Raw genomic sequence first — 26,659 nt, forward strand, 5'->3', positions numbered from 1 at the left:
TTGAAGGGGAGGATCAGCGTCGGGGGATCTGGGTCAGTGCAGGTAGGCTTGTTGGGCCTGGGGGAAGCACTCCTGCTCCTCCGGGCCCATAAGCTGTGCCTTTCTAGGCACCTACCTGCTAAGTCTCAGGCCTTCTCCCTCCTTTCACGAGGCGTAAAACAGAAGGCCCGGGAATCCCGGCCCCCCAGGGTTGAAATTGGGAATTAGTGAAAAATGGAGGCCTGAAGCCTCCTGGAAAGGTTTTAAAGCTTGACCCACCTCCTGAGAGTGGGTTGGTCGCTCGCCCCTCATCCCATCTAGTGAAAACTGGAAATGGGCGGGTTGGGGACGGGTGTCAAATGGTGGCAATTTTCCATGCCCCCTCCCCCAACCCACCCGTTTTTTACTTTTAAAATCGAGCCCTATGTGTTTGAATCCTAGAATGGGGCTTGAATCCATAACAACTCAGAGATAATAGTGCTATCAGTGAGCCAAGGGGAGGGTGGAAAATAAAAAAGTGATGGCAAGAGAGCGCTCGTGCATGACAGCTGGAGAGATTACAAAAGGCAAAGAGCTAGAGCAACAACTAGCTGTATGGAAGGACAAGTAACTGGTTGTGTGCTAAAAAGTGGAAGGTGTCATAGAAATTTATTTATTTATGTAACTGCAATTTTTCTCTTTAGTCTCAATAGTGGGTCAATCAACATATGAATATAAATACAATATATTTATTCCTTGAATAAAGCAGATCAGTACCTCTCCTCCGAATAGCCAAACTGAGATTAACAAACTCAACTCATTATCAATGCAAATATTTTTTTTTGAAGAAGTCCTTACTCAGACAAGAGGAAAGAACATTCAGCATAACTGAAATGGGCATTGCATGTTATTGATGTGATAAGCTGCAATAGATGGAATATTTGGTGACACAGTGTCAGTCACAAGAGCAGACTCTTGCCAACAACCTGAAAATCATTTACAGGAATCCAGAGCCTAGTGAGAGGAAGTCTCTGTTTTGTTTGGTAAAAAGCCAAAAACAATAATACAGGGTACCTCAATAAATACAAATTTAAAAAATGCAATTCTATGCTGACTTTGGTGGGATGGCGAGAAAGAAGTTAAATTAAATATACTGGGCCGGATTTTGCTCTGAATGGCGAATGAACGGTGCCTACGACAGTAGGAAAATGAGGTGGTTGGTAAGCTGCCTGATTCAAAATTATTTTTTATTTTAGAAATCTGTCATTAAACTAATAAGGCCTGCATATTCCCAAGCTCAAAGTGCTGACACAAGCTCATCAATTTATGCCCTGGGGACTCATCCACTGATCGCTGATTGCTGGGGCCTAACAGGTGACCCCTGCTCCCAGTTTTTCAGTGTAAATGGCGTGAATCATGGCTTCTGACGAGTTTCCCAGCATTTGTACGTCATTGCCATGCACTCGCCCACATTTAAGCAGACACACCTTGCCATTAGAAATGGCCATGAAAAATGGCAGGGAGCCAGAGAAGCAGCAGAGCATGGACCCAAATTGCTTTCCACTTCTGCCCACTCCAAATCCACTGAAAAAGTGGGGGAAGAGGCAGCAAGCTCAGACTAATGTATAAAAACAAACTGAATACATTTCATGCGTAAGGCAGACGTGAAGTACTTACCTGTAAAATATGTTTCTAAACAATCTCATTTTGGAGACATTGCAGTTGGGATCAAAAATTGGGGAAATAAGGCTTTTTATAACTCAGCCAATTTTAGAGTTAGGAACATGGAATGGGGAGAATGAAAAAGAAAGAAAGAGAAGGGGTGCAGAATAGAGTTGGTGTTCTAAACAGGAGTGGGAGGATACGTTTAGAGTAAAAACCCTTTAAAATAAAACTTTTAAATACACCTCAATCCAACTTATGTAAACCTGTAAACGGAAATATTTCAAAATCAAATTTAAAATGAAAACCAAATATCTGGGACTCCTTTAGGGATAAGTACCTAACGTTCATCATATACTTATTTTTTCCTCTGTACATATTTCGATATAAGGTGTGCACGGTCCTTTGGCTTGTTGCTCTGAACCATGAATTTTCCGATTGAAAATCCTAAATGATGCACTTTCATTTTGCAATGAAGTGAAACAATCAGCTGATGAAATGGGACTTCCCCTTAGATGCTGTGTATAAAAGAGCAGGTGCAAGAGAAGCTCTCACACAGCTTCAATAGTGACAGCTCCTACTGCACTGACTGAAGAAATGATGCCTATTATCTTCCTGATTTTTTCATGGTAAGCAACTCTTTTCAAGTATAATACCATTCCATTGTAATTTAACTGTTACAGATCCTTAAATAAACAAAGAAGTTTGCTTTAAATCCAGAATTATAATGCAATTTATTTGTACTTTATTCATTTTGTCAGTGTTAAAATATTAGCTGTTACTTTGATAAATAAGCATCGCGTGCTTCTATGATCTAGGCATATTTCCCACCAGCCACTAATGTAAACTGAAAACGTCAGTGAGAGTATAAAAGAGGAACGCTATTGCATAGTTACACTATTTTTTGCTCATATGGCAATAGTGACGAGAAAAAGAAACGTGCTTCAGTGGCAGGCATTACAAATTTTGCAAGTTCTCGTACGGTATTCTGGGGTAAGCCCACAGTCGGTAAACTGGGACCATTTTCCAACAGATCTGCATCTCCCATGCATCAATCCATACTTATCATTGTAGATAATGATTTGATCAAATCTCTTTTGTACAAACAATAGTGAATTATTTAAGCTATTGGGACAGTCAAACTAAAAATGTTTTTGAATGAGACTGGTATGTTGCTAGGACTTTTATTATATAGCCATAGGTTTTACCATCACATTTACTATCACCATAATGGACAGAAAACAGAGAGTAGGAATAAGTGGGTTGTTTTCGGGTTGGTAGGTTTTAACTAGTGGGATGCCACAAGGATCAGTGCTTGGGCATCAGCTGTTCATAATATATATCAATGACTTAGATGAGGGGACTAAGTGTAATGTATCCAAGTTTGGTGACGATACAAAACTATGTGGGAAAGTAAGCTGTGAGGAGGACACAAAGAGACTGCAAAGGGATATAGACAGATTAAGTGAGTGGGCAAGAAGGTGGCAGATGGAGTATAATGTGGGGAAATGTGAAATTATCCACTTTGGTAGGAATAGAAAAGCAGATTTTTTTTTAAAAGTGAGAGACTAAGAAATGTTGGTAGTCAGAGGGACTTGGGTGTCCTTGTACATGAATCACAGAAAGTTAGCATGCAGGTACGGCAAGCAATTAGGAAGGCAAATGGTAGGTTAGCCTTTATTGAGAGGAGTTTGGAGTATAAGAGTAAGGAGGTCTTGCTGCAATTATACAAGGCTCTGGTGAGACCACACCTGGTGTACTGTGTACAGTTTTGGTCTCCTTACCTAAGGAAGGATATACTTGCCTTAAAGGGGGTGCAACTTAAGTTCACTAGATTGATTCCTAGGATGAGAGGGTTGTCCTATGAAGAGAGATCGAGTAGAATGGGCCTATATTCTCTGGAGTTTAGAAGAATGAAAGGTGATCTTATTGAAATGGATAAAATTCTTGGGCAGCTTGACAGGGTAGATGCTGAGAGGCTGTTTCCCCTGACTGGAGAGTCCAGAACTAGGGGGTCATAGTCTCAAGATAAGGGGTTGGCCATTTAGGACCGAGATGATGAAAAATTTCTTCACTCAGAAGGTTGTGATTCTTTGGAATTCTCCACCCCAAAGGGCTGTGGATGCTCAGTCATTAAGGATATTCAAGACTGAGATTGATAGATTTTTGGACACTAAGGGAATGAAGGGATTTGGGGATAGGGCAGCAAAGTGGAGCTAACGTAGAAGATCAGCCATGATCTTACTGAATGGAGGAACAGTCTCAAGGGGCCATATGGCCCACTCCTGCTCCTATTTATGTTCTTATTCAAGGTGTTGGACCTGCAACAAATGTCCAGCAACTATTGGATACCTTTACTAATCTGTCTCCCTCTGAACTTGCAGCACTCCGTTCTCTCAGGTCCAACCTCGACATTGTCATTAAACCTGCTGACAAGGGAGGTGCTGTTGTTGTTTGGCGAACAAACCTCTACCTTGTGGAGGCTGAACGCCAACTCTGACATCTCCTCCTATCTCCCCTTGAACCATGACCCCACCAACGAACATCAAGCCATCGTTTCCTAGACCATCACTGACCTCATGTCCTCTGGAGATCTCTTTCCCACCCCGGCCTCCAACCTCAGTCCTGCAACCCCGCACAGCTCGTTTCTACCTCCTTCCCAAGATCCTCAAACAGTTCTGCCCTGGTAGACCCATTGTTTCAGCCTGTACCTGCCCCATGAAACTTCATTCTTCCGTTCTGACAAAAGGTCATCGACCTGAAATGTTCAACTCTTTCACTCCACAGATGCTGCCTGACCTGTTGAGTGTTTCCAGCATTTTCTATTTTTATTACCTTTACTAAGACTAGCATTAAATAGCTACAGGCAAGTTTTTGATATCAGCATATCCAACAAATTTGAAAATGGGTCAATTTATTTAAATTGTTTTCAAATGATTGAGCAGAATTTAATCTGTGGTTTAAAAAAAAACTTTCTTTTGTTTCCACAGCGGGGACATTTGCGGGAGTCCATTTACAGTATCTGTTGAGTACAATGCCATAAAGCACAGAATGACTTTACAAGCATTCTGTCCAAACAAAACTATAATCAACACTTTAAAGAAGCTTAAGTACAATCTGCCCCATGGCATTGAACAAGATGTAACAGTGGTTAGCAACAACATTGAACTTTCCATCGATTTTGTAACCACAGATAACTCATTAGACGCCATTGAAGGATACAAAAGAACAATGACAGAACAAATGCTAACAAATGTGTCAAACCAAGGATACAAACTTAACAAATACAACCGCCTTTTTAAGAAGCAGCAGCACTTCATGTTGGTAGATCCCACGTGTCTCAAATGGTGTCTCACATTAAAAAGGACCTACACTGCAGAACCATCTAGAGTTGTTACATGGCTACAGGATACTACAACTGAAAATACTGATTTCAAAAGGAGGAGAAAATAAAGAAACCTTGCTGAGTGCTCTCAAGTGCTTGAGCAAATCCCTGCCTTGAAATTCAAATAATGGAGCAAATCCCTGCCTTGAAATTCAAATAATGCAAAAATGCAAACTTTTAAGAATAAATGGATAATACAGAAAATGCTCCAGTTAAAACTGCTGAGTCAAGTGGATTGTTTCAGGACTTGACCATCTCCAGTTCCTTCTCCTCTGCCCTTTATTTAGGCCCCATGCCATGAGGAAGCTCACAGCTAATTTTCCACAGAGCCAGTTACTTCTTTGTTTCCCAATTTAGAATCATACTATTATAATATTTTGTACCATCAACGTTACAAAGACACTCAATATGTTTGAATAATATATTGGAAAACTCAAATAAAAAACAATTTAATCTGCTGCTACATAATGCTGTTAATTTTTATTTTCAATAAAGCAAAATGATTTCTTGAACTATGACATGTCTCCCAAGCTTTCTTTTGCAAAAAAGATTCAGTTAATTTTAGGTATCCTAATTTACAAAAATCCTCCTTTGAAAAGGTACTTTCAGATTTTGCTACTCATAATTTTTTCAATCAGACATTAGATGATGCATTGCTAACACAACAGATTATTTTTTTTGTCATTTGTGCGCTAAATCCGGGAAATTTAGGCACAAGCTGGTAAATGCCCAGATTTAGGAAACCCCCAAGTGTGCACAGAAAAAACGCTAAGAATGACTCGTAATTAATGCATCTCAAAGCACTTCATATACTATGAATTAGTGTGCAGTGCAGTGACTATGATGTAGACAAATACAGCAGTCATTTTATACACAGCAAGACCCTGTAAGATGAATGAACAGTTAATCTGTTTTTTTTGGTGGAGTTGGTGAAGAAAGAAATGTTGGTTTGAACACTGGGAGAACTCCCTGCTTTCTTCAAAGATTGCCAGATGATCTTTAATATCAAGCAGAAGGAATATTGGTTTTATGACTCATCCAAAGGATGGCAGCTCTGGCAATAGAGCATTCCTGCCCGTCTAGATTACATGTTTAAGTGTTTGAATCCCTTCATGGCCCTGCCTCTCCGTATCTCTAAACTTCTCCAGCCCCACAACCCTGCCCTGAATCTCTCTTTTCCTCTGGCCTCTTCAGCATAGGCAAGGGGCTGAACGTCTGTTCTAGATTGCGCCAGGGTGACTCGCCCGCGCTATGAGAAAACGTCAGGTCTTCGCTCAGCATTTCTGCACAGTGGTGAGGTGGAGATTGGTAACTTGGCGATATGGAGAGTTGTGGGTGTGAACCCACATCCTGCCCCATATTGTTGCCCTCAAGCACTGCAACAACTGTGCTGCCCACTTTTCAATTTTATATTTCCATTCAGCCTACAACTCATACTTAAAGTGAACATGGGAAAAATCACAAATATAAGAAATATTTTTGTTAATGCTTATGTGTGAAACAAACAGGATAAACAAACTGTTTAGTTATAACTAGAAAACCACAACTAAACCGGAAGAACAAACTTGTGGTTATGCAGTACATCATGCTCATACTACATAATTTGCTCCATAAAGTCACTTCCGATGACATCCCTGCTTTCGCCATTACTTCCCTCAAAAAGCAGCCAAGCTTTGCGTCAAAACTGGGGCCTGACCTATGCAACAGAATCAATTCTATTTGGATTAAGCTATTGTCAAACTAATTGCTCCAATGTATTTTTGTTTGGGTCAATACTACTTTACTGAAATGGAAGGCAGGATAGTGGGTTTTAACTCTTAACATACCCTGCTGGTCACCAATGAATTCAATAGCCAGGCTTTTAAAAGGCAGTAACATCTACATTTATTTGCCTGTGAACAGAGACCAGAAACAAGCACTGTCCAATGCCTTTCAGAAAAATGGCAACAATTTTCTGATTCCCACATTAGAAAGCTTTAAGGTCCCTGACAGAAGCCATTACCAAACCATGAGTCTTTTCTGTCAACAGCAGGAATACAGTGTTAAGTAGAAAATATACTCGAGAGATAGACATATTGAAAAGGTCACAACCACTGAACAAACTCGGGTTATTTAGCCTTGAAAAAAACGCAGGACGTCCCGTCCAGCTGGACCCTACCTCACCACCTGTCCCAGGTGCAAGTTCCTGAAGAGGAACCGTTTCGACCGAAAGGCCATCAGACAGTGGCCGGCATGGAACGTTCTGGTAGTCCTGCAGGGAAGGGAGAGGTTGGATCCGATCAGGCAGTTCCCTGACCAGTCAAAGCCATTTGGCAGAACGTCTCATCGTCAGAACTGACCAACAGGCACCAGGATGTAGCTTGGATGGTGGTGAGAAGGGCCCTCTTTCCTATACTCATAGCATCTCATCACCACCGCAAACTGCCCTCGAGGCTGCAGTGGGGACGAGACCGTCGTGCACCTCCTGGTGGACTGCCTTTTCGCGTAGAAGATGTGGAGATCGATGCGTTGATATCTGTCCCGGTTCATCCCCAACCACTCGGTAACACAGGACGCTGTGCTCTACGGGCTGTTCCCTGGGACGCACACAGGGACAGATATCAACTGCTGCTGGAAGACCATCAATTCAGTGAAGGAGGCCCTTTGGTCCGCCTGAAACATGCTGGTTTTCCAGCTGAACGAACTGTCCACGACCGAGCACTGCCGACTGGCACACTCCAAGGTCCAGGCGTACGTGCTGCGAGACGCACTGAAGTAAAGTGCGGCCTATGCAAAGGCTCCATGGGGAAAGGCCACAGTGTAAGGCCATTTCACCTTGTATTGTACAGCATGTATTAGAAGCTATGTACTGTGTTTTAATTGTAATAATGGAATCGTATTGTGTATGAAACGAGCGACCACAACATGGTTGAATTCCATATCCAATTAGAGGGTGAGAAGGTTGATTCTCAAACAAGCGTACTGAGCTTGAATAAAGGAGACTATGATGGTATGAGAGCGGAATTGATTAAAGTGGACTGGGAAAATAGATTAAAGGGTAAGACGGTACATGAGCAGTGGTGTTCATTTAGGGAGTTATTTTACAACTTTCAAAATAAATATATTCCACTGAGGAAAAAAGGGTGTAAAAGAAATGACAGCCACCCGTGGCTAAGTAAAGAAATCAAGGATAGTATCCGACTAAAAACAAGGACATATAAGGTAGCCAAACTTAGTGGGAGGATAGAAGATTGGGAATTCTTCAAAAGACAGCAAAAAGTAACTAAAGGATTGATTAAGAAAGGGAAGTTAGATTATGAAAAGAAATTAGCAAAAAATATAAAAACAGATAGCAAGAGTTTCTATAGTTATATAAAAAGAAAAAGGGTGGCTAAGGCAAACATAGGTCCCTTAGAGGATGAGACCGGGAAATTAATGGTGGGAAACATGGAGATGGCAAAAATGCTGAACAAATATTTTGTTTCAGTCTTTACAGTAGAGGACACTAAGAATATCCCAACACTGGACAAACAGGGGACTCTCGGGGGGGAGGAGCTAAATACGATTAAAATCACTCAAGAGATGGTACTCAGTAAAATAATGGGACTCAAGGCGGATAAATCCCCTGGACCTGATGGCTTCCATCCTAGGGTCTTGAGGGAAGTGGCAGTAGGGATTGTGGATGCTTTGGTGATAGTTTTCCAAAATTCCCTGGACTCAGGAGAGGTCCCGGCAGATTGGAAAACTGCTAATGTAACACCGTTATTTAAAAAGGGTAGTAGGCAGAAGGCTGGAAATTATAGGCCAGTTAGCTTAACATCTGTGGTGGGTAAAATTTTGGAGTCTATTATTAAGGAGACAGTAACGGAACATTTAGATAAGCATAATTTAATAGGACAAAGTCAGCATGGCTTTATGAAGGGGAAGTCATGTCTGACAAATTTGCTTGAGTTCTTCGAGGATATAACGTATATGGTGGATAAAGGGGAACCAGTGGACATAGTGTATTTAGACTTCCAGAAGGCATTCGACAAGGTGCCACATAAAAGATTATTACTTAAGATAAAAAATCACGGGATTGGGGGTAATATTCTGGCATGGGTGGAGGATTGGTTATCAAACAGGAAGCAGAGAGTTGGGATAAATGGTTCATTTTCGGACTGGCAACCAGTAACCAGTGGTGTTCCACAGGGGTCGGTGCTGGGTCCCCAACTCTTTACAATCTATATTAACGATTTGGAGGAGGGGACCGAGTGCAACATATCAAAATTTGCAGATGATATAAAGATGGGAGGGAAAGTAGAGAGTGAGGAGGACATAAAAAACCTGCAAGGGGATATAGACAGGCTGGGTGAGTGGGCGGAGATTTGGCAGATGCAATATAATATTGGAAAATGTGAGGTTATGCACTTTGGCAGGAAAAATCAGAGAGCAAGTTATTTTCTTAATGGCGAGAGACTGGAAAGTACTGCAGTACAAAGGGATCTGGTGGTCCTAGTGCAAGAAAATCAAAAAGTTGGTATGCAGGTGCAGCAGGTGATCAAGAAAGCCAACGGAATGTTGGCTTTTATTGCTAGGGGGATAGAATATAAAAACAAGGAGGTATTGCTGCAGTTATATAAGGTATTGGTGAGACCGCACCTGGAATACTGCATACAGTTTTGGTCTCCATACTTAAGAAAAGACATACTTGCTCTCGAGGCAGTACAAAGAAGGTTCACTCGGTTAATCCCGGGGATGAGGGGGCGGACATATGAGGAGAGGTTGAGTAGATTGGGACTCTACTCATTGGAGTTCAGAAGAATGAGAGGCGATCTTATTGAAACATATAAGATTGTGAAGGGTCTTGATCGGGTGGATGCAGTAAGGATGTTCCCAAAGATGGGTGAAACTAGAACTAGGGGGCATAATCTTAGAATAAGGGGCTGCTCTTTCAAAACTGAGATGAGGAGAAACTTCTTCACTCAGAGGGTGGTAGGTCTGTGGAATTTGCTGCCCCAGGAAGCTGTGGAAGCTACATCATTAGATAAATTTAAAACAGAAATAGACAGTTTCCTAGAAGTAAAGGGAATTAGGGGTTATGGGGAGCGGGCAGGAAATTGGACATGAAGCTGAGTTCGGATCGGTCAATGCCCTGTGGGTGGCGGAGAGGGCCCAGGGGCTATGTGGCCGGGTCCTGCTCCGACTTCTTGTGTTCTTTAGATTTGTGGTTGGGATCAGATCAGCCATGATCTTATTGAATGGCGGAGCAGGCTCGAGGGGCCGATTGGCCTACTCCTGCTCCAATTTCTTATGTTCTTATGTTCTTATTGTTCTTATGATCTGTGTTGTATTGTTTTTGAATTGTAATTGATATCTACATTGAACTGTATCCTTAAATTTTAAGAAAAAGTATATTTTGAAATTTAAAAAAAGTTATTTAGCCTTGAAAAGAGGTAATTGAGAGGTGATCTCATAGAAGTATATGACAGTAAATGGTATAGGAAAAGTAAATCTGGAATACTACTTCAAATTAAACCAGTTGGGCAAGGAGACAGGTTCAATGTAGCAAAAAGCAAATTTAGGGCAGATGTCAGGAAGGCCTTTACCACAAAGAATTAATATACTGAATGGGCTTAGAGGGAGAGCAATGGAGGCAAAAATCACTGGAATCGTATCAGAAAGTGTTATATTCTGTGATGGTTGGGGGGGGGGCGGGGAGAGCAGGGGAAGAGAGAAGAATGGAGGGAGTGCAGTTTTTTTCTGAATGATAGAGCGAGGATGGGCTGAGTGGCCTCCCTCATTCATATTTATCTTGTGAGATAGACTGATTTCACGGTTGTAATCTGATAGTTGAGGTTCAAACTGTTGGGAGTTTAGGATCTCAACTGAACCCTCAATTGGCTTAAGTCCTGTGAACGTCTCTGGAGTTTTTGACCATTTTATGGCAGAAAGGATTTGGGAAATAGAGCATTGTATGCAAAGGTTCAGTTTTAAAGCAATTGGTATATTCATATGGGATTACAAAAGACAGAGACAAAAGGTGGTTGGAATGCTAATAAGCTAGGCTTTAAAGTTGTTTCCCCAAAGACTGTAAATAGTAATTAGCCTATCTCCATAATTGATAAATGCCTCACACCTATAGTGTTGGGAGGTCTATGGTCCCGGGCGCTCAGCAGGGGTTGTCTGGCATAAGCCCACGATTCACTTCATGTCAGGAAGTACGAGACGGCCTCAACCGGGATCTTGGGTTCATGTCACGCTACACGTAACCCCACCAGCGAACAAATGTTATCTGTTTTTAATATAACGGGTCATTTGCTGTCTTTCTCTTCCTTCCTTCTCTCTCTCTCTGTTTGTTTTTTTGGTTGTTTGCATATTCGGTGGTCTTGTAGGTAACACCTCTCTGTCTGCACACTGTGATTGCCTTGGCAACGGGCAGTTGGAAAGAGTATCTGTAATCACCAGGTATTGTTCTGTGATTTATAAATGCGATGGGTTCGAGGATTTCATTTCCTCAACATTCACCTGAGGAAGGAGGAAGCCTCCGAAAGCTTGTGAATTTCAAATAAAATTGTTGGACTATAACTTGGTGTTGTAAAATTGTTTACAATTGTAAGAAAGTAGAACAAGCTCATTATTTTGTATTATTATGCAAAGGCAAGTGGTACTGATTGAATTAAGTGAGTCCAAGCATAACTGTATGTCAACTTGCTATCTGTAATGCAAATCAGCTTTTACATCTGACCTTGCCTCATCAATTGTTATCTCGGTCCGCCTTTGAAAACAACGAAGCAGTACATGAGGGCACGAAAAAGACACAATATCCACTTTGTATGTCAAAGTGGCACATTGTTACACCCTATAGGTTATGCTATCCTATAAGTAGCTACTGAGTAGTGAGAGTCAAGCATGTAATAGGCGTGGGATCCATGTATGGGAATGTCCAACACCACTTAGCCAGAGAAGGTATGTGCAACAGACCGGAATTTGTAACACCCTGGCATTCACTGCACATTACCCTTTGTGCTTACACGTAGGTTAGTTGCTGAAAATAGTACTGAGGATGAGGTGTTTCTGCATTTTTTCTAAAATCTATTCAAAGCATGGCTTCAAAACAACTCTAGACATGGAGATTCAAAGATTTGTTCCTCAACAAAATTCAATTGTAAACAATTTTACAACACCAAGTTATAGTCCAACAATTTTATTTGAAAATCACAAGCTTTCGGAGGCTTCCTCCTTCCTCAGGTGAATGTCAAGAAATCCTCGAACCTTTCACATTTATAAATCACAGAACAATACCTGGTGATTACAGATAATCTTTCCAACTGCCAGTTGCCAAGGCAATCAAAGTGTTCAGACAGAGGTGTTACCTACAGTACCACCGAATATACAAACAACCAAAAAAAAAACAAAGAGAGAGAGGCAGAAACATAGAAACATCCGAAAGGAAGAGAAAGACAGCAAATGACCCGTTATATTAAAAACAGATAACTTTTGTTCACTGGTGGGGTTACGTGTAGCGTGACATGAACCCAAGATCCTGGTTGAGGCCGTCCTCATGGGTGCGGAACTTGGCTATCAATTTCTGCTCGACGCTTTTGCGTTGTCGTGTGTCTCGAAGGCCGCCTTGGAGTACGCTTACCCGAAGGTCGGTGGCTGAATGTCCTTGACTGCTGAAGTGTTCCCCGACTGGGAGGGAACCCTCCTGTCTGGCGATTGTTGCGCGGTGTCCGTTCATCCGTTGTCGCAGTGTCTGCATGGTCTCGCCAATGTACCATGCTCTGGGGCATCCTTTCCTGCAACGTATGAGGTAGACAACGTTGGCCGAGTCACAGGAGTATGAACCATGTACCTGGTGGGTGGTGTCCTCTCGTGTGATGGTGGTATCTGTGTCGATGATCTGGCATGTCTTGCAGAGGTTACCGTGGCAGGGTTGTGTGGTGTCGTGGACGCTGTTCTCCTGAAAGCTGGAACTACGCTGCCTACATGAAAGATACCGCCAAACAGATGAGGCAACGGAACTACGCTGCCTACATGAAAACCAAGAGCAGGAAGCTTGAGAAACTCGGCATCACCACCATCGACCAAGCTTCCCCGGTACCACGGTTGCAACCACAGGGAAGTCTATCGTCAATTTGTCCGACCACACCCTTCAACCAGACGAAATCGAAGTTCTCAGCCGAGGGCTCAATTTCTGCCCCACTACCAAAATGGACCCCATTCGTCTCGCGGCGGACACAGAGGAATTCATCAGGAGAATGAGGCTCCGGGAATTCTTCCACAAACCCCAAGATTTCAGCAGCGAACCCAATGAGACAATCAACGATCCGGAACAGCAGACAGAGGGATCCGCGGTGCAGCAACCGAAGAGGAAAGAGTCAAACTGGACTCCTCCGGAGGGTCGCTGCCCTCAGCTTGACATGTATGCTCAAGCTGTCAGGAAATGCGTCAATGCCAGATTCATCAGCCGCACTCGCAAGACAGTCCAGAATGTCACCCGAGCACAACGCAACGCCATCAAGACCAACCGCAACATCGTCATCAAACCAGCGGACAAAGGAGGAGCCATCATCATACTGAACAGAACGGACTATTGCGAAGAAGCATACCGACAACTGGACAACCAGGAACACGACAGACGGTTACCCGCAGATCCGACCAAAGAACACACCCACCAGCTCAACAAACTGATCATGACCTTCGATCCAGACCTTCAAAACATCCTACGCACTCTCATCCCACGTACTCCCCGCGTGGGAGACTTCTACTGCCTCCCAAAGATACACAAAGCCAACACACCTGGACGTCCTATCGTATCAGGCAACGGAACCCTGTGAGAGAACCTCTCTGGATACATCGAGGGCATCCTGAAACCCATCGTACAGGGAACCTCCAGCTTCTGTCGCGACACTACAGACTTCCTACAAAAACTCAGTACCCACGGACCAGTTGAACCAGAAACACTTCTCACCACGATGGACGTCTCGGCACTCTACACCAGTATCCCCCACGATGACGGCATCGCTGCGACAGCATCAATACTCAACACCAACAACAGCCAATCTCCAGACGCCATCCGACAACTCATCCGCTTCATCCTGGATCACAATGTCTTCACCTTCGATAACCAGTTCTTTACCCAAACACACAGAACAGCCATGGGGACCAAATTCGCACCCCAATACGCCAACATTTTCATGCACAAGTTCGAGCGGGACTTCTTCACTGCACAGGACCTACAACCAATGCTATACACCAGATACATCGACGACATTTTCTTTCTATGGACCCACGGCGAAGAATCACTAAAGAGACTACACGATAACATCAACAAGTTCCATCCCACCATCAAGCTCACCATGGACTACTCCTCAGAATCGGTTTCGTTCTTGGACACACAAATCTCCATCAAAGACGGGCACCTCAGCACCTCACTCTACCGCAAGCCCACGGACAACCTCACGATGCTCCACTTTTCCAGCTTCCACCCTAACCACGTCAAAGAGGCCATCCCCTATGGACAGGCCCTGCGAATACACAGGATCTGCTCAGACGAGGAGGAACGCGATGGACACCTACAGACGCTGAAAGACACCCTAGTAAGAATGGGATATGACGCTCGACTCATCGATCGACAGTTCCGACGGGCCACAGCGAAAAATCGCATAGACCTCCTCAGAAGACTAACACGGGACGCAACCAACAGAGTACCTTTTGTCGTCCAGTACTTCCCCGGAGCGGAGAAACTACACCATGTTCTCCGCAGCCTTCAACATGTCATCAATGACGACGAACACCGCGCTATGGCCATCCCCAACACCACCACTACTCGCCTTTAAACAGTCACCCAACCTCAAACAGACCATCGTTCGCAGCAAATTACCCAGCTTTCAGGAGAACAGCGTCCACGACACCACACAACCCTGCCACGATAACCTCTGCAAGACATGCCAGATCATCGACACAGATACCACCATCACACGAGAGGACACCACCCACCAGGTACATGGTTCATACTCCTGTGACTCGGCCAACGTTGTCTACCTCATACGTTGCAGGAAAGGATGCCCCAGAGCATGGTACATTGGCGAGACCATGCAGACACTGCGACAACGGATGAACGGACACCGCGCAACAATCGCCAGACAGGAGGGTTCCCTTCCAGTCGGGGAACACTTCAGCAGTCAAGGACATTCAGCCACCGACCTTCGGGTAAGCGTACTCCAAGGCGGCCTTCGAGACACACGACAACGCAAAAGCGTCGAGCAGAAATTGATAGCCAAGTTCCGCACCCATGAGGAAGGCCTCAACCGGGATCTTGGGTTCATGTCACGCTACACGTAACCCCACCAGCGAACAAAAGTTATCTGTTTTTAATATAACGGGTCATTTGCTGTCTTTCTCTTCCTTTCGGATGTTTCTGCCTCTCTCTCTCTCTCTGTTTGTTTTTTTGGTTGTTTGCATATTCGGTGGTACTGTAGGTAACACCTCTCTGTCTGAGCACTTTGATTGCCTTGGCAACGGGCAGTTGGAAAGATTATCTGTAATCACCAGGTATTGTTCTGTGATTTATAAATGCGAAAGGTTCGAGGATTTCTTGACATTCACCTGAGGAAGGAGGAAGCCTCCGAAAGCTTGTGATTTTCAAATAAAATTGTTGGACTATAACTTGGTGTTGTAAAATTGTTTACAATCGTCAACCCCAGTCCATCACCGGCATCTCCACAACAAAATTCAAGTTAGTGGTCTTTGTGTGGTTACATTTACAACAACGAAACTTCACTGGCCAGTTTATAATCGGCAAGAATATGAATCTCAATACAATATGAATGTTGTTTTTTTAAAAAACGTTTCCAGTTCTAGATTTATTCGGACTTTTTGAATCACAGAAGTAGTACTTACAGTTTCACTGACTCATTTCATAACCCACCACTTATTCAGGAACCAAAATATGGAGAATCACTAATGAAAGAGTTAAATCTGAAGATCAATACTATAAATGTCCATGCAGTTTAGCTGCAGGAGTTCAGAACTGTTGACTAAAAGAAGGGTCAAATTATTCTTAACACCAAGACCACACCTTATTTTATTATGGATTAATAAGGAGGTGCATCACTGCATCCCTGTCTGGATGCTAAGAAAAGTGTGCCTGGTCCAATTTCAATTTTTTGCTTCGCTAAAAGCTTCAGAATCTTCTGCTCCCCCATCCCTCTGCACAAAAAAGACACATACACACAAATTAGAATTAAAAACAAGCCATGCTTTCTGGACTCACCATCATACATATAGTAGGTTCCATCTTTGAACACCAACACGGCAGGAAGCTCCTGGACAGCGACATCCTGGTGGAAAAGCATCATCACAATAAACTCTTACAAACTGTCCAGAATGTACTGCATAAAAGAAACAGGACTTTTGCAGGCCTACTAAGGCATCTACAATAAGATACAATTTTAAAATGTGCCATCTCTCCTAGTTATATCACCTTAATACAAGGTAAACAGCTCGTCAACTTCACTGTTGTTTCCACAAAAAGATTTGAAACACTATCACCTTTAGTAGGATCAACAGTAACACAAAATGATGAGTCTTCCTGTTTTGGGGAGAATGCAGTAACATTTCTGCACCATAAAATTCCTTTAAAATTATACATTTCTTCAGTTCTGTACACTTTATTTGTCAATTTGCTAGGCACCCCAAAAGTCACCTAATATCCACAAGGTTGAGCGTCTTGGCTCTGTGCTAGTACTCCTGCCTCGGAGTCAGAGGGTCACAGGTTCAAGCTCCATTCCAGAGTACAGAATCTAAGCTGACATTTCAGTGCATTACTGAGGGAGTGCTGCAATGTCAGAGATGCCATTTTTCAGATGAGACATCAAACCGAGGCCCCGTCTGCCTTGTGAGGTGGACATATACGATCCAATGGCAATTTTCAAAGAGCAGGGAGTTCTTCTGGTGTCCTGGTCAACATTTATCCCTCAACGAATACTATAAAAAAAAATTACCTGGTCATTTATCTCAAGTGGAACTTCGTTGTGTGCAAATTGACTGCTGCGCTTCTCTACATTATAACAGCAACACCATTTAAAGTATTTCATTGGCTGTGAAGTGCTTTGGGACATCCTGTGGTGAGAAAGGTGCTATATAAATGCAAGTTCTTTCTTTAGTGCACGTCAATGGGAATTTTGACCGATTTTCGCCTTCCGAACAGAGATTGAACCTGGGACCTTCCTAGTCATAGAATCATAGAATGGTTACAGCAGGGAAGGAGGCCGTTCAGCTGTCGAGTCCATGCCGACTCTCTGCAACAGCAATCCAGCTAGGCCCACTCCCCCACCCTTTCCCCGTAGTCCTGCAAATTTTTTCCCTTCAAGTACTTATCCAATTCCCTTTTGAAAATCTGTATGGTTCAGCTACTCACTCGATAAACCTATTGAGCCATCATTTTAGAATCCTTTTTTAGTTACAATTTTCTGTATGGTTGCGAATTCTCTATTTTCTCCCCAATGTCCTATACCATCTGTTGCTGAAACAGTAGCAGGAAACCTACTTTCCGGCCTCTTCCAATCATCTGAGCAGGAGGTGCACAATATTATCTTGAGTAACTTTAATTTCCCACTTTGAAGAGGCACATAGCCCCTACTTATCCTTTTCCCACTGTTATATGACAATTCAGTGGCATGAGGAAATTTAAAGGGATAGTTTCTTATCTTTGTGCCCAGTGCTGTAGCCCCAGAGCTAAAGAAGGTCCAAAGTTCAAAACCTCAGCATCTGGTTGTGTCCCTGTCACTGAACAAGTTTTGCAAATTCTCAGCTAGATAAATTACTGCTTTAAGAAGAGGGAGGAAAACATCAGAGATCTACTTTGTCCTTCCTTTAGAATTATCCTCGTTAGCTAACCTGTGGAGAAGTTGACAGCCTGGGCTGTCTTGTCCTCTTGTTTGAAGAGGACAATAAGAGAACATGGCAGCAGTGGTGGTGCTAGTCATGGGAGTTGGGTGGAGAAAGGTTACAGAACCAGAAAAAAAGGGCATTGTCGGGAAGGTGCATGAATTCCAGGGCTGGCCCAACCATAAGTAACAGGCATACCATTGAGATCCAATGGCCCCAAATATAAAGCTAATGTTGCAGACCATATAATGTATAAAAGCCACTCCTCTCCAAAAAAAAATCCTTCGATGAGTTTTTGCTGGCCAAAAAAACTACCACAGTAAGAGTATCCAAATCACTGAGAAATCTACATAGGTATTTTCCAGATTCCAGATATGGAGAACACTAGACTTAGCTTCGGAATCCTCAAGTGTACATAAAAGACAATGCTGGAATTTAACCAACTGAAACCACACGGCTTACCAGCACAGGACACTGTTTATTGTTACTTCTCCAACTGCTTGTAGGGTTAATTGGAGCTGAGTAGGAAGAAGCTCAGTCCACAGTGACAGGTTTGCCCCTCCAAGTCCCATCAATGAGCTAGTTTCGCTGGTCAATTACTCTGGAGTGCTAGAGGACCTACCTAGTTCAGGTATCAGATTACACAGTCTGCCACAGAGGATCAATTCAAATTCAATCTCATGTCACACCAACACCCAATTTACATTCCTCCCTCATCCAAGAAGACTAAGCACTAGTTAGTCAAAAGTAGATAACAGACCGACTACATTAATGATCCGATCTATTAATGAAGTAAATCAGAATTAGTGGAAAATAATAGCATTTTCTAACGAAAGAACATTTAGATAAGAACAGATAGTCAGGGTGAACAACAGATGCCTATTTAGATTAGGCTAATGGCCCTAGTGCAATTTTCCCAGAGCAACAAGATTCCCACATTCACTGCTTGATCCTTCTGTTTTCTGTTTGATGAAAGGAACTTGTGGTAGCGTGTTGCACATTCTTACCACTCTTTGGGTAAAGAAGCTTCTCCTGAATTCCTTATTGGATTTATTAGCGACTATTTTATATTTATGACCTCTAGTTTTGGACTCCCCCATAAGTGGAAACATTTTCTCTACATCTACCCTATGAAGCCCTATCATTATCTTAAAGACCGCTAACAGGTCACCCCTCAGCCTTCTCTTGTCTGGAGAAAAGAGCCTCAGCCTGTTCAAGCCTTCTTGAGGATATCCTCTCAGTTCTGGTATCATAAGAACATAAGAAATAGGAGCAGGACATACGGCCCCTCGAGCCTGCTCAACTATTCAAAAAGAACATGGCTGATCTTCTAATTCAACTCCACTTTCCCGCCCGATCCCCATATCCCTTGATGTTCAAAAATCTATTGATCTCAATCTTGAATATACTCAACGACTCAGCATCCACAGCCCTCTGGGATAGAGGATTCCAAAAATTCACAACCCTCTATGTGAAGAAATTTCTCCTCATCTCGGTCCTAAATGGCCAACCTCTTATCTTGAGACAATAACCCCTAGTTCTAGACTTTCCACCCAGGGGAAACAGTCTCTCAGCATCTACCCTGTCAAGCCCTCTAAGAATTTTATATGTTTCAATATACCTCTCATTCTTCTAAATTCCAGAGAAAATAGGCCCAATTCTACTCAATCTCTCCTCATAGAACAACCCTCTCATCCCAGGAATCAATCTAGTGAACCTTCGTTGCACCCCCTTTAAAGGCAAGTACATTCTTCCTTAGGTCAGGAGATTAAAACTGTACACAGTACTCCAGGTGTGGACTCACCACAGCCCTATATAATTGCAGCAAGACCTCCTTATTCTTATACACCAACTCCCTTTCAATAAAAGCAAACATACCATTTGTGTTCCTAATTGCTTGCTGTACCTGCATATTAACTTTCTGTGATTCATGTACAAGGACACACAAATCCCTCTGAATACCAACATTTCTTGGTCTCTCACCATTTAAAAAATATTCTGCTTTTCTATTCTTCCTACCAAAGTGGATAATTTCTCATTTCCCCACATTACACTCCACCTGCCACCTTCTCGCCCACTCACTTAACCCATCTATATCCTTTTGCAGCCTCTTTGCATCTTCCTCACAGCTTACATTCCCACCTAGCTTAGTCAGCAAACTTGGATACATCAAACTTGTTCCCCACATCTAAAATATATATTGTAAGCAGCTGAGGCCCAAGCATTGATCCTTGCGGCAACCCACTAGTTACAACCTGCCAATTCGAAAATGACCCGTTTATTCCTACTCTCTGTTTTCTGTCCGTTAACCAATCCTCAATCCATGCTAATATCGTACCCCATCCCATGAGCCCTAATCTTGTGTAACAACCTCTTGTGTGGCACCTTTTTTTTGTTAATTCATTCATGGGACGTGGGCATCACTGGCAAGACCAGCATTTATTGCCCATTCCTAATTGCCCTCGAGAAGATGGTGGTGAGCCGCCTTCTTGAACCGCTACAGTCTGTGTGGTGAAGGTACTCCCACAAGGTACCTTATCGAATGCCTTTTGAAAATCCAAATATACTATATCCACTGGTTTTTCCTTATCTACCCTGCTAGTTACACCCTCAACTCTTAATAGATTTCTTTTTCATAAAACAGAGTTGATTCTGCCTAATCATATTATGTATTTCGAAGTGCCCTGTTACAATGTCCATAATAACAGATTCTAGCATTTTCCCTACTACTGTTAGGCTAACTGGCCTATAATTCCCTGTTTTCTATCTCCATCCTTTCTTGAATAGCGGTGTTACATTTGCTATCTTCCAATCTAGGGAATTCTGGAAGATCAAAACCAATGTATCCACTATCTTTGCAGCCACCTCTTTTAAAACCCTAGGATGTCGGCCAACAGGTCCAGGGGATTTGTCAGTTTTTAGTCCCATTAATTTCTTCAGTGCTTTTTCTTTACTAATCTTAATTAAATTAAGTTCCTCACTCTCATTAAACCCTTGGTTTTCCACAATTCCCGGTATATTTTGTGTGTCCTCTACTGTGAAGACAGATAAAAAATATTTGTTTAACGTCGTTGCCATTTTCTTATTCCTCATTATAATTTTTTCCTATCTGTCTCTAAGCGACCCACGTTTACTTTCGGTAATCTCTTCCTTTTTACATACTTGTATAAGCTCTGACAATCTGTTTTTATATTTCTTGCTTGTTTACTCATTAAATTTTCTCCGTCTAGCAATTTCTTGGTCATCCTTTGCTGATTTCTAAAACCCTCCCAATACTCAGGCTTACTACTCTTTTTGGCGACACTGTAAGCCTTTTCTTTTAATCTAATACTATCCGTAACTTCTCCAGTTAGCCACAGTTGGATCACTTTTCCCGTGGCGTTTTTATTCCTCAAGGGAATGTATATTTGTTGAGAATTGTGAATTATTTCTTTAAATGTTTGCCATTGTTTATCTACCATCATATCTTGTAATCTAATTTCCCAATCCACCTTAGCCAACTGGCCCCCTCATACCTACGTAATTGGCTTCGTTTAAATTTAAGACATTAGTTTCAGACTTAACGACATCACTCTCAAACTCAATATGAAATTCTATCATATTATGATCACTCTACCCCAGAGGTCCTTATCTAAAATAGCCTGTTCCGTAGTTGGTTCCTTGACATATTGTTCTAGAAAACTGTCTCGAATGCATTCCATGAACTCTTCCTCCAAACTACTTTTGCCAATTTGGTTTGCCCAGTCTATATGAAGATTAAAGTCCCCCATGATTGCTGCATTGCCCTTGTTACAATCTCCTCTAATTTCCTGAATTATACTCTGTCCAACACTATAACTACTGTTAGGGGGCCTATAAATTACTCCCACCAATGTTTTCCGCCCTTTGTTATTTCTTAGCTCCACCCATACTGATTCTACATTCTGATTTTCTGACCTAAGATCCCTTCTCATTACTGCCTTTATCTCATCCTTTTTTATCAGGGCTACCCCCCTCCTTTTCCATGTTGCCTATCTTTTCTAAAAGATATTGGAATATTTAGTTCTCAACCTTGGTCACCCTGCAACCGCTTCTTTGTAACGGCTACGAGATCAAATCCATTTATCTCTACTTGTGCCATTAATTCATCTATTGTTATGAATAGTTTGTGCATTCAGATAAAGCGTCTTTAATCCTTTTGCTCCTTCATCCCGTTTAGAGTCTTATTATCCAACTAGTATGTGGCCTCCTTATTCTTCCTACCAAAATGTACCACCTCACACATCTATATTGAAATTCATTTGCCAATTACACACCCATTCTGCAAGTTTATTAATGTCTTCTTGCATTTTTACGTATTCTTCCTTTGTATGAACTACACCCCCCAATTTGGTATCGTTGACAAATTTTGAAATTGTACTTCCAATTCCCGAATCCAAATAGTCAATGTAAATTGTGAACAACAGTGGTCCCAGCACCGATCCCTGTGGAATACCACTTCCCACCTTTTGACAGTCAGAGTAGCTACCCTTAACTCCTACTCTCTTCTGTTTTGTAGCCAGCTTGCTATCCATTCTGCTACATGTCCCCTGACTCAACCTGCTTTGACCTTAGCCATGAGTCGACAATGCGGTACGTTATCGAAGGCCTTTGAAAACGCAAATATATTACATCATCTATATTACCCTTGTCTACTCTTTCTGTTATGTCTTCAAATAATTCAATAAGCTTAGTCAAGCATGACTTTCCCTTCTGAAATCCATGCTGACTACTTATTATATTTTAGTGCTCTAGATGTCTTTCTGTTACATCTTTGAGTAAAAAGTCCATTATCTTTCCTACCACCAACGTTAAGCTAACTGTTCTATAGTTCCCTGGACTTATTCTATCTCCCTTTTTCAGTAGAGGAATAACATTAGCTGTCCGCCAGTCCTCTGGCACTAATCCTTTTTCTAGTTAATTTTTATATGTCTGTAATAGTGCCTCTGTTATCTCTTTCCTAACATCTTTTAATATTCACGGATGCAATCCATCTGGACCGGGGTCTTATCCTCCCTAAGTTTGATTAGTTTATCAATTATCTCCTGCCTTTCTATCTTAAATGTTTTAATATCTTTTTCGATCTCTTCTTCTAAAGTCATGCCTACCGTGTTAGTTTGTCTGGCACTTTTCCCTTTTCTAACCCGTAGCATATTACTGCACACCCATTCTTTTTTCCTCTACACATTTCTGTTAATATTTGAATACCTTTTGTCGAAACAATGAATACTGATGATACCCTCAGAATTACTGAATCTGACCATTACAGTAGAGACAATCATTAACCCAGGACGTTAATTGAGGTCCTTCACACTGTGAAGCTCAGCAATCCTTCTAAACCAGCACCCTCAACAAGGTCATTATCGCTTACTGTTCAAGGAAGATCAACTGAGCAGAACAAAATGACGTTCAATCAGAACTCTTACCTTTTTAATAAGGGTTTGAGAGGAAGGCTCTGAGATCGAACTCAATCATTAATTTTTTTTGCCTATTTTAACAACTACATCTTTAGACAATACAACTAAACATATCATAGAATAACAGCTAAAATCTAACTACAATACTTAGCTAGAATGCAGTAGTTTCAGATTTTCTCTATTAGAGGAAACTGTAGCTGACTTTACAAAACTGAAAGCAAGTACTGATCAAAAACAGTATTCCAGTAACCAGAAACATCCTTACCATAAATATTAATGTATGCGTAAGAGTGAGATACTGGCCAGTGGCTGAAACAAATTAGTAACTGTATGAGCTAACAAATTCTCAGCTGTGCTGATCAGAATATGACTGTAAATAGAAATAGTTCTATTGAGAAAGGAATGGAACAGAACTACTTGGGTATCTGGCAGATAAAGTCAGAGTAAATGCACACATGTAAAGAGTGCCACTGCACTGCCAGAGATACCAGGAATGTCAGTTGGGCACCTAACCAGTACCTGCACTACGTACTTTGGCAATTTGTGCAAACAATAACATTCAACTATGATTTTGAATAAAATGTTAGGTTGTCCAGCAAATCTATTCACAAGGTTGTAGCACTTCAACTGAGTAGTGAAGTTGAAGACATCTTTGTTACGGAAGGAAAAAAACAGAAAAGGTTGTAAATTAAAAACCTTTGTTCCTGTGGCACTAAGAGTGAGTTAGTGGATGTGTTACTTTACCCCATGAAATGTACAATATGTTATCAGGGCGACTGATTTATGATAATTAATTAAGTGAAATTGTGTCTTTATTAAAACACTGAGAATGTTAGTGATTTTTTTTCTCCCTCTATTTGTTCTCGGAATTTGGCACACACTGCCAAGGTTGTATTTATCACCCATTCCTAGAGAAGGTGGTGATGGATCTTTTCCTTGAACCACTGCAGACCTTGTGGTGATGGTGCTCCCACAATGGCATCAGATAGGAAATTCCAGGAGACTGACCTAGCAACAATGAAGGAACGCTGATGTATGTCCAAATCAGGGTGTTGTGTGACTTGGAGGGGAACTTGGAGGTGGTGGTGTTCCTACAACATTGCTGCAGCTGTCCTTCTGGGTTGCAGAGGTCACAGGGAAGGGAGGTGCTGTAGAATTAACCTTGGCCAGTTGCTGCAACACATCCTATAGATCATATATACTATAGCTACAGTGTACTAGCGATGGAGGGGGTGGATAGAGTGGGGTGGTACAGCCATGGATCAAGCGGACTGCTTTGTCCTGAACGGTGTCGAGTTTCTTGAGTCTTGTTGTGGCTGCTCCAATCCAGATGAATAGTGAACATTCTATCATCCTCCTGACTTGAGCCTGGTAGACGGAAGAGAGGCTTTTAGGGGTTAGGAGGTGAGTCACTTGGTCACAGAATACCCAGCCTCTGTTCTGTTCTTGTATCCACAATATTGATATGGATGGTCTACTTCAGATTCTTGTCAATGGTGACCCCGGAGATGTTGATGGCAGGGGAACATGGCAATGATGCTGCTGTTGAAGGTCAGTGGAGATGGCTGGGCTTTCCCTTGTTTGAGATGGTGGTTGGCTGGCACTTACGTGGCATTAATGTTGCCTGCCATTTGTCAGTGCAGGCCTGGACCTTATGAGGGGGAACAAGTCATTGATGAAGCAGTGGGAGGTCTGAATAGGCACTCAGGTGGGTGGGGGAGGCAAGAGGCAGTAGAAAGAAGCATGGAAAGGTATGGTGGGCAGGAGAAGGGAGGGAAGGCACAGGCATTTTGGGTCAGGCAAGAGAAAGCAAGCTGGCCTCCTATCTTCCAGTGTCCGTAAGCCTCAACTCATCCAAAACTCTGCTGCCTGTATCCTATTGCACACTAAGTCCTGCTCACCCATCACTCATGTTCTCGCTGACCCACAATGGCTCCTAATCTCTCAACGCCTCAACTTTAAAATTCTCAACCAAATGTTAAAATCCCTCCATGGTCTTGTCCCTCTCTATCTCTGTAACCTGGGACTGGAGTCATAGGCTGGACTGGATAAGGAAACCAGATTTCCTTCCCTAAATATATTACTGAACCAGTAGGGTTTTTAGGACATTGACAGCTTGTTTTTTTTTTTAAAACTGATACTAGCATTTATTGGTTTTCATATTTTTTTTTCAAAACTCAAATTGTCATACTGCCATGGTGGGATTTTAACCATGGCATTATTAGTCCAGTCCTCTGGAGTACAAGTCCAGTAACATAACCATTACACTACCGTAACCTGTTTGCCCCACTACTGGCAGCCATGCCGTAGGAATTCCTTTCTTGAACCCCTCCATGTCCCTCTTCTTAAAAGACCCTCCTTAAAACCCATATCTTTGACCAAACCCCTCCTAGCCCACGTCAAGCCCTCACACAACTTTACAGCACTTTCATTGTTTACCACGTATGCTCATACTCCAAAATTCAAGCTGCAACTGACACCCTTAGTATACTCACACCTTCAAAGGGCTTCACACCTAAAATCATTGCAACACAATTTACCTGCATTGTCACAAATAGGATGGGTTGCAGGAGTCACATGACTGCCATCAATGACAACAATAACAACAACAACTTGCAATTATATAGTGCCTTTAATGTAGTAAAACGTCCCAAGGCACTTCACAGGAGCGTTAGAAAACAAAATTTGACAACAAGCCACATAAGGAGATATTTGGACAGATGACCAAATGCTTGGACAAAGAGGTAGGTTTTAAGGAGCGTCTGAAAGGAGGAGAAATGTAGCGAGGCGGAGAGGTTTAGGGAGGGAATTCCAGACCTTAAAGCCTAGGCAGCTGAAGGCACGGCTGCCAATAGTGGAGCAATTAAAATCGGGGATGCGCAAGAGGCAAGAATTGGAGAAGCGCAGAGATCTCAGAGGGCTGTAGGAGGTTCCAGAGATAGGGAGGGGTGAGGCGATGGAAGGATTTGAAAAGAAGATGAGAATTTTTTTTAAAAGAGGTGTTCGTGGACTGGGAGCCAATGTAGGTCAGCGAGCACAGGGGTGATGGGTGAACGGGACTTGGTGAGAGTTAGGGTACAGGCAGCAGAGTTTTGGATGAGTTCAAGTTTATGGAGGGTAGAAGATGGGAGTGCATTGGAATAGTTGAGTCTGGAGGTAACAAAAGCATGGATGAGGGTTTCAGCAGCAGATGAGCTGATGAGCTTTGCACTTCGGGAAAGCTGCAGTATGGCAATAATGGAGAACCTTTGTCACAGCGCTGTGGCTATTCAGTGGGAAATGAGAGGAAAATGCCGGCTGTGTAGACCTGTGTAACAGTCACCTGCTTGATACAAGTGTGGTAACACATTTGCTGATATTATAG

The 26,659-nt window shown here is 42.4% G+C and overlaps 1 protein-coding gene and 1 long non-coding RNA gene across 2 annotated transcripts in view; one reads left to right on the forward strand and one right to left on the reverse strand.

Annotated features, from left to right (window-relative positions):
• Positions 1–5,523, forward strand: part of LOC137318789 (uncharacterized) — a 48,379-nt gene extending 42,856 nt beyond the window's left edge. The window contains exons 4-5 of the long non-coding RNA XR_010961985.1: positions 2,012–2,249; positions 4,611–5,523. This is a non-coding gene — a long non-coding RNA (uncharacterized lncRNA). The remainder of the gene's footprint in view (positions 1–2,011; positions 2,250–4,610) is intronic.
• Positions 1–26,659, reverse strand: part of LOC137318778 (protein disulfide-isomerase TMX3-like) — a 148,396-nt gene that overhangs the window by 44,991 nt on the left and 76,746 nt on the right. The window contains exon 9 of the mRNA XM_067981432.1: positions 16,245–16,311. Within this exon, the coding sequence (XP_067837533.1) occupies positions 16,245–16,311 (67 nt within the window). The remainder of the gene's footprint in view (positions 1–16,244; positions 16,312–26,659) is intronic.

This window comes from Heptranchias perlo, chromosome 3, assembly GCF_035084215.1.
Source record: "Heptranchias perlo isolate sHepPer1 chromosome 3, sHepPer1.hap1, whole genome shotgun sequence".
NCBI classification, from domain to species: domain Eukaryota; kingdom Metazoa; phylum Chordata; class Chondrichthyes; order Hexanchiformes; family Hexanchidae; genus Heptranchias; species Heptranchias perlo.